This window comes from Tachypleus tridentatus, chromosome 3 (genome assembly GCF_004210375.1).
Source record: "Tachypleus tridentatus isolate NWPU-2018 chromosome 3, ASM421037v1, whole genome shotgun sequence".
NCBI classification, from domain to species: Eukaryota; Metazoa; Arthropoda; class Merostomata; order Xiphosura; family Limulidae; genus Tachypleus; species Tachypleus tridentatus.
This window is the reverse complement of record NC_134827.1, coordinates 91,885,816-91,901,283: the sequence shown is the minus strand read 5'-3', so window position 1 is coordinate 91,901,283 and position 15,468 is coordinate 91,885,816. Positions and strand designations below refer to the sequence as shown.

The window sequence follows — 15,468 nt, the reverse complement described above, 5'->3', positions numbered from 1 at the left end:
TGCTAATCTGCTTGTATGGTAGAAAGTCCACATATTTATGAATTTCAAGAACCAGAATAATATGATTGCAGGTGTATGATATTTTTGCACTTCATCCTCCATGACAGAGGTGTAGTAATACTGATGAATTTTCTTTCTACGTAATGAAATCCTGTTCATTTGTAGAATGATCAGATTGTGGATGTGATGCAGTGAAATTCACGGTAATAGTAATAACTGTAAGTCCATACAGACAGTGATGGTTTTAATACTTGCTGGATACAGTCTATGACAGCAATGTTGAGTTCATTACTTGAAGCACACAGGTTTGGCAGTGTTGTATGTTAAAAGAGAAGCTACAACAAGACAGTGAAAGAGCACAAGTTCAAGACTTTCATGCACTGTAGCATCTTGGTTCTGATTGACCTGATCCATTTCATGCTTCAACAGTTCATTCCATTAAATTATAATCCATATTTGACACAATTGTGTAAAAATGTGTTTAACACATTGACCAGCTAAAGTTTTACGTCAGTGACAAGTCTTCTTGATTAGATGAAGAATCAGAGGTTGGGAAGATTTACAGATCAGGTGTGTTGTTTTATCTGTACCTGACTGATGAAAAAGATGTTGCAGGAATATTTCTGTTCACCTGTACAGAAAGTTGGTGACATTGATCTCCAAATTGATATTGTTTTAACTAAAACTGCTCAGCAGAATTGTAGTAAAATCTCAACAGAAGGTTTTATGAGATCTGAAAGCCAAAAATGGTTTCCACTCCTTATTGTTCCAGTTGTAAAGTGAAAATTTTATAGTAAAACACCTCAGTTATCTTTACCCTTTATCTTTATTTTTTTCTGTAAAATTGAATATTCCCTAGATTTTTATTTCTTTCTCTCTTTGAAAGATTATCCTGCAGAATCACTTTTGTATGTAAAGTTATATTGTATTGTGAGATATTTAAAAATCTGTTTGTATCAAATTTGATACTACATTTTTGTTTTACTGTAGTATTAATGTTTACTTTGACTAAATACTGTATCAAGGTAAAGGCTTATGCAAGCATCATGACTTCTAGTGTTAGTTATAGTTTATGATTGTGTTTCAAGTTAAATCATGATTCATATAAAAAATAAAATTAAACCCACTGATATTATTTCTTTCGATTCAATTTATTTTTGCAGTTGATTGGAAAATCCTTTAAATTTTGGTCCAGTTTAATACAGTTTTAGTCATTTCAGAGCTAGTCTTTTGAAGACTTTACTTATTTTGATAGACAGTTTTTATTTTTGATTACAAACTTTTATAGCTTTGTGTAGATTTTGCTCTTTGTTTTTTGTTGGTTTTTGCTGAACAATGCCCAGCAGCCAAGATTGAATGTATCTTTTTGAATCAGATTGTGTTGGAGAAGCTAGCATTGTTTAATTTTTTGTTTTTCTTCTTTTAGAATGGTAGCATTATTAATTGTGATGAAAGAATAATCATAATTTGAAACCCCATTGTTTGACTGAATCATGGAAGTCATAGAATTATCTTTAGTATATTTTGAGGCTTGAACAAGACACTGTAAACTGCACTTTGCGTTTCTTTCTTTCATGTCTTTGAATTATATGCATTTAATAATTTAGGCAAGAAAATATGATTCCAAAAACAGTCATTTTCAATTTAGGAATGCATGAAACATTACTCGTAATAAATCATTTTCATATGACTTAATTTTTCACACAATTTTAATTATTGACACACGATTCAAGCTGTCAATCCTGTTCAAGCATTGTACAACAGTTTCTGCTATTGAGTGTTTTATCCACCTGAAAAAAAGAATTATTTAGTCATAATTGTTAGAAGTTAGTATCTACTAATGAACAAAATTTTTATGTAGAAAAGGCAATTTACCTACCACTGGTTGATTGTGTGTGTAAAAAAAACTTGATTTAGTGCCTTCACTAAATGCTGTTACATTGAACATTTTCCAAAATTTAATGCTGACATTCATTGTTGGCATGCTTTATTTGCTAAATCAACTTTGTGGTTGTTTACCCCTGGTTTTCAACATTGGGTCAACACATTTGGTGAGCCAAAGGAATATTGAAAGTGAAGAATTAAAACCACTAGATTCTATGGGGCATGTGACACTTGTGATAAGTGACTAAATGTGGACAAGATAACCTCATTGTTATAAAATAAAATCACTGTTCAAATGCAGGGTTGAAATAGAAACACATTTATCCAGTAACATTTTGAGCAACTGTTCTTCTTTAGGCATAATACAAAATTGAATTTTAGCATAATGAAGAGTATTTACTTGGAACATCACAAGATAAAGACATTTGTTACTGTTTAGGTAATGCAAGGAAAGAATATTCATGGCAGCAATTGTTGCCATACTTTTCAAAATGACTATGGTGCTCTTAGAAAATCACTAAAACCCATGATTATTATGTCCACCCTTTAGTATTCTTTCGGCCATTGTGTCCTCACGATCTAAATTTTTATTGAATACCTTTGTAAAGGGAAAACTATTGGTGATCAGAAATGCTGCACTTACAACCTACAGAAGTTACCTGGTTACAAATAATATCACATGAAATGCACATAGTGGATGGAGTGAAGTTTTCATTGTGATTGGCAATAAAATGTGTAGTTTGCTGAATCGTACCATACTGCAGGCTCTCATTAATACCAATAGAGTGACAGCAGTGCATGACATTCAAAGTCAGCACATACATATGTTTGTCAGAGTGAATTGTATAACTGCAAACACTCCTTGCATTAAACATGTCTAAAAAAATAATAATGTAAGAGGGAGAAGGCAATGGTACTGTGGCAGACCAGAAATTGGAACAGTCTTCTTATCAGTAAATATGTAGATTACATTCTGATTTTTTAGAAAATGAAGAGAAATAGAATATATCAATAATTCAGTGTGATGAATTTTATGTGTAAACACACAAAAGGCTTAGATCTGCCACATTAATTAGCTATGTTTAACATAACTGATTTACAAGTAGTGAGTTGTGCAATACAACATGTGATGAGTGTGACTGCATGCTAGTGTAGTTTAGGTCTAGTTTACTGTTTATTGGTACTAATCTACATTAGAAAGTACATGAAAAAATACTGTGATGAGTATTGTTTTGAAACAAAATGTTGACCTTATGTTATGGCAGTGTATCTTTTTATCTTATCTGTCTGTTCATCAAGATTTTTGAAGGACTGCTGATTGGAGACCATTTAACTGGTTTTCATTAATCTTGGTCAAGTAGTCAAGCATGTTGGGTTGAATCTTGTTGATAGAAATATTAGACCTTTAAACTTCTTCCTCCATGGATTTTATCTGGTTATTTTCAAGATTAGACAAAGTAATTACTGGATAGAGTTGCATAAAAGTTGCATACAAGTCTTATGTTAAAGGACATTTGAGATCAGGAGGGGACAAAAGCTAGAAATCTAATAATGCACTTGTTCTGTTTATAGGTAAATCTGATCTTTATCAAAGTTAGAGAAATTAATAAGTGGATAAAGATGCTTGAAATTTGTTCATTATTTGTGAGGTCACTAGAGATCAAATCCTGGAAACATTTAAAATGCTTCTTTTCCCAGGAATTTGATTTGATTTTTCCAAAGTTAGATAAATTAGTAAGTGGAGAGTGGTGCCTAAAAGTTGTGATTTTCAGGTCAAATATCATTTGTGTCAAGGGGATAAAAACTAAAAGTTTTAATAAGGTCACAGGGCATTTTAAGTTACCATGATACCTCTTCTCTTTTTTTTTTTTTTTTTTTCTCTCTCTCTATTTTTTTAACTTAAAGCTGATGTAGTGTTATGTCATAAGTCTCATTGGTTGAAGATTATACTCACCTACCTGGTAATGTGGAAAGAAAGATCAGTTTCGTAAGTCCCCAGTGAAAAATAAACTTATTGTTAAACTCAGTTCTATTCCATTAACATTAGTAAATTTTTTTTGGTATTGGTGTCTTTGAAATGAAAGAAAATCCAAGGTCAAATAGTCTTGTCCCAAAATGAGTTTCCTGGCATGATAATTTATTCTTACATTGCATTTGTCTCCCACTGTTGTAGGAATTTTATTTCTCTTGAAGAAAATTTCATTTGTCTGACAGCCATCTTGTAACTTCTAACAAAGCATTCCAGACTTACAATCAGCATTTAGCAAATAATATCATGTTGCACCATTACTACTTAGTATCACTAAATTTTGAAATGTGTCAATTGGAGACATTATTTTTAAGTCAAAAACAAAACCTAAACAAATTATTTAGTATCTGAACAGTGATTAAAAAATGTTGTGAAGTGAAATCTTGTTCTTGTTTTTTAGTGAAGAAAAAAGGAATGTGTTTCTAGGTTTTTAAATGTAAATTACTTGCATGTGTCCATGTCTCTTTAAATAAGTGTGTTTTTGAAATTTCTATAACTCTTGATAAAAGGGTTAGAATATATTTTTCTGTTAAGTTATTTGGAATATTATGGATGTTGTATTTTGGAAGTGAATGCTTAGTATGGTTAAGCTTTAGGCTCAACTTTATTTGTTTGGTGGTAGTTTTGGGTATATATATGACTGATGCACAGTGTAAAGAAGAAACATCAGAGGTAACCAAAACATTGTTTATCCATTTAACTGTGAACTTTTTGTGTCTTAATCTTTATGCATACTTATATAGTTAAATCTTCATACTTATAGTGTCTTTTCATTATTCAAAATACAACTTTCTTTTGTATTTTAAATATTTGGTGTTTTATTTGTTTATAGTAGTTAGATTTCTCAAGTTTTCATTCACATCTTTTTGTCCTAGATCATTTTAACACTTTCACTTATTAGTTAGGTCATATTTTTACAGAAAGTGTTATTAATATTTTAATGCATTAAATATTGTCTAATTTATTAGTCAAACATTGTGACAACATATCTCAACTAATGCTTAATTTTTCATATTGAAAAATATGCTGTTTTAAATTCTAACTTGATGTTTAATTTGTGATAAATGTGAACTCATTTGTGTTATTATGCATGTCTACTTAAAATGATATTTTTAATGAAACCTTTTTTAAGGATCATTTTAGACCATGCATTTTAGGGTAAGAAGTTTTATTAAGTTGAATCTTATCTTTATCAGCACATGCTTCACTTAGTATTAAAGCCTTTGGTTAGAATGCTGTTTGTTGTCATTATTTTTATCCTCTATTGCTTTGTTAACCCATTATATGGCATGTTTTTCATATATACCTGACTGTCATTTGTATTTGATCTGTAAATTATTACATGATGGATAAATACTTACATGTGTAATTTATATTTAGAATCAACTTGTTTCCATATGTTTTCCATTTTTACAGTGATGAAGTATTTTTGTATGTGGGATACTAACTCTCTGTTATTGTATTAAATTACATGTGTAATTTATATTTAGAATCAACTTGTTTTCATATGTTTTCCATTTTTACAGTGATGAAGTATTTTTGTATGTGGGATACTAACTCTCTGTTATTGTATTATTCTTATCTACAGAATTAATGATTTTCCTAAGTTTTCATTCTGGAACTCTAAATGTAGTTGGAGTTGCAACCTGAGGTGTTGCTTTTTGTAGCTTGACAAGTTAAGGAAGTTGTATATTGTTTCATGAAATAGTTACATTGATCCACCTTGAATTTGGAAAATATATACTGACTGTCACAATATATTTCATATTTTATTAGTCTTTTGTGATTGGTAAGGTAAAGAGAGAATGTTCATGAAACATGTAATTTTGACACTTTTGGAGAGATTTTTCCAACTTCTAAGGAAAATGGTTCATATGTGATCTGAGGGAGCCAGAAGCTGCTGTGTAAGTCCAGCCTTTGTATCATCTTATTTCCAGTGCTGACTGTCCACATATTTTAACTTAATTCCATCTTATTCTGCTTCAACATCTCATAAATCTAAAAGCTATGTAACACAGTTGTGTTCCTTAGACTTGTTGGCTTCTTCTCATGTGTACTTGCTCTTATATTAACATTCTATCCAGACATACCTTCAAATGTCTTTTTTCTGTTTTTATGTGGGGTATTCACTTGTGCACTATTATTCTTCTAAACCAGTAATATGACAAGTACGAATTTTAACATAAGTTTATTTTCTTTTAAGAAATTGTATTATGAAAGTGTTTCCATTTTTGTATTGTTTTCTTAGATTTTCAATTCTGTGATGATGTGCTTGTACAGCATGCACTCTGTTTTAGATGTGAGATATTGGCATTTTCCAATTTATCCAGATTTTTGTTTAGTTTTAAATTCAAATCATTATGTAAGAGTCAATAAAATATGCTTATTTCTAATAGTTTGGAGAAGAGGTTGAGAAACTGAGCTTAAATGGTGGATTGAGAAATAGGGAACAGACTTTGATGTTGGCTAGACTGATGGTTCGTGCAGAAGACAATGCTTCTCGTGAAAAACTTCTTGACATCCTCAAGGTAAAGAGTTGTTTTTAGTTCAGTAGATCTCTAACAACTCCCAGTTATTATGCAGCATTCTTAAATTTTAATTAAAATATGTAACAGGTATCTTAAATATAAAAAGAGAAACCCTTAAACATTTTCCATGAACAAGGTCCACCCAGGTTTAGGGTGTTTGTTTGTTGTGATCCTACATCCCTGAAAATGGCCTAATTACTTGCCAAGTAATGTATACCCATCATTAAAATTTTATTACTTTTTGTAATCCAGTATGCGTAATTGACTGATTTAGTCCTTGGTCTGAAGAGGCCATAGTCTGTTCAGGTACATGCTTACACTATAGCTCTTGTCATGTATCTTCTTTATTCATTATTTTAACCTTCAACACCAGCCAGCTTACTTGCCACATCCTTTGATTTAGTATACAAGAAGGTAAAGGGTAGAAACAATTTGACAACAAGACTAAATACTCTAGGAGTTAATTGAGTCTGAATTTGTTTTTGGCATCTAAACGAGAAGAATTATTAGAAAGTAAAAAATTGATTGCCCAGAAATATGACACATTTTTTATTTTGTGAGTCTTTTGCTGTGTTGTTATGTAGCCTTCTTTGGTCTTAGATAAATAAACATTTGAATTATAACTATTATGGTGATTTTTTCAATATAATTTCAGAGTTTTTGAGGCATATTTTTATTCTTTGTTTAATAATATCAATACATTAAGCAATACTTTGCAATCAAACTGCAATGATTCTTTCTCATAAATTTGAAATTGTATAGATTAGTAAAAATCAAAAGAACTATTTGTAAAATAGATTATATAAAACAAATTCACTTAGATCAAACTATTTTATACAGAAAAAATATCACTGTTGCACAAGATTCTGCTAATGCTTCCATATACAACTTGTTGATATTTATAATAGATTTAACTATGAACCAGTTATAGAAAATTTTGCTTATTAATTAATTTAGACTTTACAGAGCTTTTAATACTTATTACCTCAGTCAAACATTATTGTGTGTTATAATATTAAGCTCACTATCAAATTACATTTTTAATATTGATTTTGTTTCTTTCATACCTTGATTTATTTTTATAGCTGTGTTACAGTCTTGAATCTTTTGTTCACTAGTTACATTTCAAGAACAGACATGCATATTAAAACACTTTTTTTTCTAAGTCATTTTAGGAGACTCTTACTATTACTGTCCCCCTGTTTTTTTTAGCTTGAGTTTCTTCTGTTGTGTTATTCCTTTAATGTTCTGCCTGTATGTTTTCAGAAGTTGTTTCTTCATTTCTTGGATTAAATGAGTCTTACTACATATTATCTAACTGTCTGAATATTTTCAGCATTACATAGATTTTATACATTAAATTATGTGGAGTCTTACCACATCATTACAGTCCATTTCACCTTATCTGGTCATGCTATATCCAACTACCATGCATGCTGGAAATAGTCTTGCAGTATAGTTTCCATTGGGCTTTGTCATAACATTGTCATGTCTGAAACATACCCATTCTCCCTACTGCTTTCCCCATTATTTCTAGTGTAAGAAGACAAAGACTTCCTTGCATGAGTGTTGATAGCCCAATCACATACAAATTCATTAGTGCTGTTTCTGACAACTTGACACTTATGTCTTTTGATGGAATATTGTGAATATCCATTGAAACATGCAAGAGTTGAACAGATGTGCTTGTGAAAGCAGCTTGTATACACAAGACTTTCCCAGATGGATTAGGTTGTCTGATACACATGAACAGCTTTTGGCACTGACTTTTATGTTCATGGATTCTGAATGAAACAAGATATATGTTTCTTACCATGGCTGGAGCATGACATGTCACAGGTCACTGTCGGAATTGTCTTTGTGCTCAAGTTGATGCAAATTATTTTGGTTTGCAGGACTATTAAGTACAAGGGATGTTTTCATCATGTAAATTCTAAATTCCCATTTTGAAGTTATCTTTGTTATCTGAGTGTATGAATCTTTTGTGTCAGAAAAGGCTGTTTATAAATTTAACTTTATATCAGGTGTGGTTGTCATGCAAATAGCTGATATGAATATTCAAAATTGTTTTTCTTTATCATACTCAATTTTCTGTAGAACCTTATTAGTATATAAAGGCTCATAATACTCCAAAAAGGAAGATGATAATTGAAAGTATATTTAACTGTATATTTTTTTACACTTGTAAATAATAAACTGTTTCTGATCTGTTGTCAGAATTTTCCTATAACTGCTTTTTTTTATGTTATATTCAAAATTTATACACAGCATTGGTTTCTTGATTTCTTTGAAAAACAAAAAATTAAGTTAAAAACTTCAGATATTTAATAAAAGTTTGTTTGTTTATCAACTGTGGGTAATGTAATTTCATGGAATTAAGAACTTTTTCTGTTAATGTTTTATTTTTGAGATTTTTTCATCAACCAACTCAAGTTCATAATATTTCTTAAGCTTAATAATAAACCTATAATTACTTTGTTAATACCTTTGCTTTTAAATTCAATAGGTAATTGTCATTTATCCTAATGTTAAGCTCTCAAGCTTATTCTTTGCTTTCATATTTACAGGCTTAGTGCATTGTCATTGAAGTTGTGTACATTTATTATGACTTTTATTTATTTATTATTTATTACTTATTTATTTATTATTTATTTATTACAGAATTCTCATTAATGCTAGAGTTAACTTGATTGGTTTTAGCAATTCAAGCATCAGTCTGTGACAGGGATTCATCTACTAGTAAAATCAAAAACAGTCCTAGTCTTAATTGTCTTTGGGCCTGATTCAGTTCAACATTAAGTTGTATAAATATGCAAGCTCTATCAGGTGGTGGCACACATACTGGGAGGCTTGATGGGTTATCAGAGGATGGAAAAAACATGGAGATACTTAGCTTCTGATTATAAACAGTGTTGACATCAGATCCTTAACTGGGGAGGTATCTCAATGGTGGAAGAGTATCTTTGTCCTATTGGCTTTTGTATGTCCACCTCAAGAATGGCAACCCCAGTCTGTCGTGTTAGGGTGGACAGTGCTAATACCAAGAGTTTTGAATGTTGAATGTTAATTTATTGTCTGCAAATAATGAATGATTCATTGAAAAACAGTGTTAATTGAAGCAACAGAGATTATGTACTTAGCAGTGAGTTTCAAATGCCCAAATGAAGAACAGGGTAACCAAGGCCTACAAATTGAGATGGTGAATAGAATATATATATATATATAAAATGTGCACCAGACTCCAGTAGTCTCATTTTATGATAGGCAACTGCAATACCATAAGATCCAAGAGGAAGTGAATAATGCCTTCATAAACCCTATATTTTGACATCATAGTCTTTCAAGAGACCAACTTTCGGATCATAAATGTACTCTCACTGGCTTTATACTATATGCTGACCTAGAAGTGGGAATGGTCATAGCTGTTTAAAATGAGAAGCATGCATTATGAACTATGACAATACTCATCATCATAATTTCCACTGCAACCTCTGAACTGTCCAGATAGCTTATCCAAACTTACTCAAGTCTAAATCATCAACATATGCATGGAAAGAACACAGTGCTGAAGACTGAAGGTTTCTTCCTAGCCTGCAAAGGAACACTACACCAGAGGGCTAGTTACTCTTAAAGCCTGGAAAGCATGCACTCAGGTCTGGACTGAGTTCATATGGATGAGGCATGACTCAGTTAAAGCATGTGACATTGAATAGAATGAACTATGCAACAAGGTTAATCTTGAAAGTACTTGATTTTAGTGGTTTCAAAACTTTGATTTGCATAAGAAATGAAATCATGGCTATATCACTTATTTATAATAATTACTTTTTATCAAATTCTTACTTAAACCTATGAAGTACCATTCTTATCTTACAGGCCATTCAGTCATTGTCCTATTACATATCAGTGGCAAGATCTTGGAGAAGACTTGTCTATCATATTGAATGACTACTAACATTACCATTAAGTGGTAATTGCAATGGAAAAAAAAACCTGGAGCAATACTGCTGGATTCATAACTAATTCATGAGAAAGCTATAAAATTGGTCAAAATGCTGTTATTTGATTTAGTTCATGAAGATGTATATGGTAAGGTCAATCTGTCCATTTTTGCCCAAAATGGACATCACTGTAGCATGTTGTAGCTACATTGACTACTAGAAGATGCATAATGAAACATGGAAACTGGCATTCGTACTGGGTCACCATCAGCAGTTCTGTGCCTCAAGGTTCATCACTCTTGCCAGTCCTCTTCAATGACTGTTCTATGGATCTAGCCCATCTTGAAAATCAAACCAGATGCTTTGTGTAAATCTTTGCTGGCAGTGTTCTGGTTTACAGTGGATGCTCTTGTAAAGCCGATATTGAAAGCAAGATGCAATCATCACTTAGCAGGGTGAGTATCATTTCCGTTGAAGCTACAACCTTGTTCTGCACACTCAACAACAAATATGCTGATGAGGACAAACCATTACCATTGTTTGCAAACATTGTTATTGTTTTCGAAAAAGAAACGCTGAAATATCTTTGACAGGTAACTTCACTTTCTACATTAACACCATGATAACCAGAGCTATCAAAGACATCAGTGCAGTAAACATTGTTGCAGTAAATAAAGTTGAAGAATGCCAACTAAAGTGTTAACTGATCTCTCCAGCTGAATAACTAGATAAGATTGAAAAGTTGGAAAATGACTGTTAGAATAGACATGTGATATATTTCATCGACATCACAAGCATTAGTAAGATTGTAGATCACCACTAGTGCTCACAAACAAAATTTTGCAGTCTAAAGACCATGAATTAGATCACCATCTCTTTCTCTTTTTCACTGGGATTTCAACTCTCCAGTCACTCTGCAGGCATCAACTATACAAGATATTGCCTAAAACATGCCTCAGCAAATGAAGCAGATGCTATATAGCTCCCACTAAGATACTCTAAAATGAACAAGTCTGAGATTTTCTCATATGGAATAAACACTGATATCACTGGGATGTTTAAAAATGGTCTTAAACAGAATGTACAGAGACTGGACAGAGTGTTAAGCACATCCTGTCAGCAGCTATTTAAAGACCTTGTTTGAGTGTCAGTTACCATCATGTGCACTGATGGTTCTCTACCCCAGAGATATTCAGAGAGCTGATTGGACTTGTGCCATATTGTAGAACAATGACATTGTGGATAAGACCAGTGGAGCATCCAGGCTTTCCACAAGCAACAAACTCTAAATATACAGAGTCATAAACATAATATTTGTGACTGACTCAGTGGCAGTACAATGTACAATTCAAAGTGATTGGTTACCAGATGGATATCAAAAAGTAAAGTGACTGCATGGTAAAATAATCATTTTGATGTACATATTAAGTCATTATAGAGGTAATGCTAAACAAGGAAACTGACAAGCTTGCATTAGAAGCCTGATTATCAAATCTAGTAGAAGTTTACTGTTTAGATATAGACCTCCTCCACTGTAGTAAAGGGAATGAAATTGCTGGAAAAGAAAGTATTGTACAGTTTAGCTTGGTAAAATAAAAGATGTGAGAATCAGTAGGACAGTACGCAACCAGAAGGCCACTAATAATATCAGCAAACAAACTCTTGTCTGCTGTGAGGTAACCAGTCTCCATATGAGGAGTAAGAGATTGTCAGCACAAATGCTGGTACTCAACTTGGCAAATATTACTAGATTAAAACATAATTAAATGCATCACTAGAAGTTTCTTACAAGTAATGGTAAAGCATCATAGTATTCATAAATTTTTTTAGCCACTGGTGTCAATTACTCCATTCATACTTTTAATAACATGGTGAAAAGTTGTCTCTCAACAGCAAGAAATGAGTATGATTGCTTACATCTTTTATATAATGAAAGTTAAAGCCTTTTTTTCCATCCGAAAACTTGAGAGAAGTTATTTGCATCATTTCCTTATCTTATGTATTCTAAAGAAGTATGAAGTTTTAACAAAGATTTATTATAAGAGGTAAATTTATTTCAATAAATACCTTTACTAGAATGTGTACTTATAACTCAACACTTGAATTGTTTTTAAAATATTATTGTGATTTTTGCAGGAGACAAAAATACCAAAATAGATTATTTAAGATCAAACCTGTACAGTATTTATTTATTTTAAATCTTAAGGATTATAATAAAGCTTTTTGGATACTGTATACTCTTAATACATCTGAGAGTTTAACTAGAGTTGTATTTATATTATCATAATGTGATTTCTCCAAGTCTGTTCCCTTGGCTGTGGTTTTTGCTAGATAGTAGGTAGGGATAGTGGAATCTAGTTAAACCATTCATGTGCATCATTAATTAGATGACGAGGCATTTGGCTACCTAAAGAGAGTCGTAATGTGATAGTATTAGTTTTAATATTTATTTTTAAATAACAAGCCATTTTGGTTTCAGGGGGCTTGTGGCTAATGTGTAATCTAGTAGCTGAACCAAGTATATGTATGTATGTGCGCATGTGGATTGAAATCATTGTAAAAGACTTCTTTGGTATTTGTGAGACCAGACCATGAGAACTTTGTCTAGCCAGATTTACAATTAGGGATGTAATTTTTCTGTACTAATTGCAAGTTTTTTTGTGTTTTTTTTATCTTTTTCCTAACACCTTCACAGTTTGCTATAAGTTCTATGAAACCTTTCCAGCAGTTTAAGTGGGCATATATTAGTCTGGCTATATTTGTTAAATTTTTTTTTGTTATTTATCTTTTATAGATAATGAATCTAAACAGATTGTGTGCAGTGACATCTGGCATTCCATTTAAATTGTTCAAAAAAGAGGGAGGTTTTTTTGAAGAAAATAAACAATGATGCACAATAATATGTGCCAGTACATTTCTGTACAAGAAAATTCCGATGTACACTTTTGATCCTTCTGTGATGTTTAGTAAACACTGGATGAATATATGCTCATGTGTCTTTTATTTCAAGTGTTGTGTGAACTTTTCCTCAAACCTTAGTATTTTAAAATAACTAGATACACTGGTGGCTGAATGGTTAATTGTAAACAGTAGTGTTGTTTATTATTTATGAATAGAATTTTAACTGCACAGAGATATTGCTAAGTCCAATACAAAACCTCTTACAACCCACCACATGACTATTATGTCACTTTAAGACATGACAAAACAAGTGCTTTACTCTAACTTAACTGTCTTTGAATCTCTGCAAAGTCACAGGGAAGATGATTTAAACATCAGCTATATGCAGGCTACGTATAATGGGACTCTGTGCAAGATGACCTATGGTGTGTATCCCTTGACCCACAAACCTAAACAGGATAATTTGAATTAGTGATGTGAACATATATTTTGAACATCTTATCAAAATTCAGTCTATACATGTACCATTAATCACAATGCACACTTATCGAGAACTGGATTCCTATGATGGCCCAGGTAAACATACTGATCTCTGTGTGTTTGAGAGTGGTATTGTGACCTGCTGGAGTTACAAGATAATATCTTGATTTACCTGTGCTAGACCACATGTAAGTGCAATAGGTGATAACTTCCTTTTAATAAATGACAATGCTCATCCACACAGGGCATTGTTTGAAAGACTACATTAGCAGGTTCTCCTGAACTCAGTCTCATAGTGTGATGTACTCCAGGAAGATGTGTTGTTTTACTATAAGAATATTGCAAGGTGTGAAAACTGCTCTTTTAAGCTTGTTCCTTCTTTTGCTTTTCATTTTCATAGCTTGTCTTTCAATCAGTATGTTAAGATGTTTGAGTTATGTTTAAACCTTGGGGGTTACCAAACCACCTATGAAATATCTCTTGTTTCAACTTCATTTTTATTTAGACATTCTTGTCTTCCTTTCTAGACACATTAAATTTTATTCCTGTCTCTCTTGTTACAAATTTTATCATGTGAACACAGATACGTAGTCAAAATCTGATGAAACTTTGCACCTTTTACCCACTGTTTTAGGTTTAGGTTTGTTGTTCAACTTGTGGAAATGAGTGTAACATGAAATTTTTAAATTTCCAGAACACTTCTGAACAAGCCTGTCTGCGTTTATTTTTGGACTACCATGGACTTTCTCTTATTTGGAGTTGGATGGTGGATCTTGGCAGCTGTGTTTATGCCCAAAAACTTAAAATCAAAGTAAGTTATAGAAATTTAAAAACAAATGCACTGATGTAGGATTACATGTACTAGAAGCGTATTTGGTTTCATAAGTGTGAAGATGACATATTTATGCTTTGTTTTTAAAGTTATTGTTAAAACTTTTGTCTTTTAAAAAGTTTGTTCTTATCCTTTATGTCACGTCCTTTCATGCTTTTTGGAAAATCATTTTGATTTGTAAATTCCCTTATTTATTTTGATAGTTTGTTTTTTTTCCATTAATAAATGCTGTAGTTGGTAATACCACAATAGGTTTGAGATATTTAATTATCAGCAACCACCTATTTTAAGAAAGGAAGACCACATTTTGGCTTATATACTGAGACCTTCTCCAGGTTCCAAAGAAGGTTTTAGCATAGCAACCAAAATATTATCTTTGCTTTTAATAGGTTGTTGTAGTTCATTAGAGTTCTTAAACCTGCTATGTCTACTCAGTTTGAAGTTCAAATGAAACAACATGATAGTAAAAAGTAATCTTATCCTTGAGTGTGTGTAATTGATTAGATTTTAAAAAAACAACAAAAAGACATTTCAATAATGAATTAATATAAGCCAGGAAACTGTTTAGTCGATAAGGGTATTATAGCACATGCACATAAATACGTAGCTATTTTGACTTCTTTTTTTGTTAATCACACACATTCAGAAAAGGAACAGTTTATGTTCCAGATTATAATTGATAATGTTTTGGTAGGTTCACTAGTAGGCTTGTGAACTCCACTCCAGCTGTTGACTACCTGCTTTTCCCGTAGTCTGTCAGTTCAGAATTAGGGTCAGCTACTACATGTGTAGTAGAATGTGTAGATTGATGCTTGTTTCTGTGGCAAACAAACAAACCTTATGCAAGAATTAGAAATAAGTAAAATTACTTTT

The 15,468-nt window shown here is 31.8% G+C and overlaps 1 protein-coding gene across 3 annotated transcripts in view; it reads left to right on the top strand.

Annotated features, from left to right (window-relative positions):
• Nucleotides 1-15,468, top strand: part of Set2 (SET domain containing 2) — a 136,726-nt gene that overhangs the window by 55,486 nt on the left and 65,772 nt on the right. For all 3 annotated transcript variants that reach the window (XM_076495673.1, XM_076495675.1, XM_076495674.1), the window contains exons 9-10: nt 6,310-6,441; nt 14,458-14,574. In XM_076495673.1, coding sequence (XP_076351788.1) covers nt 6,310-6,441; nt 14,458-14,574 — 249 coding nt within the window. The remainder of the gene's footprint in view (nt 1-6,309; nt 6,442-14,457; nt 14,575-15,468) is intronic.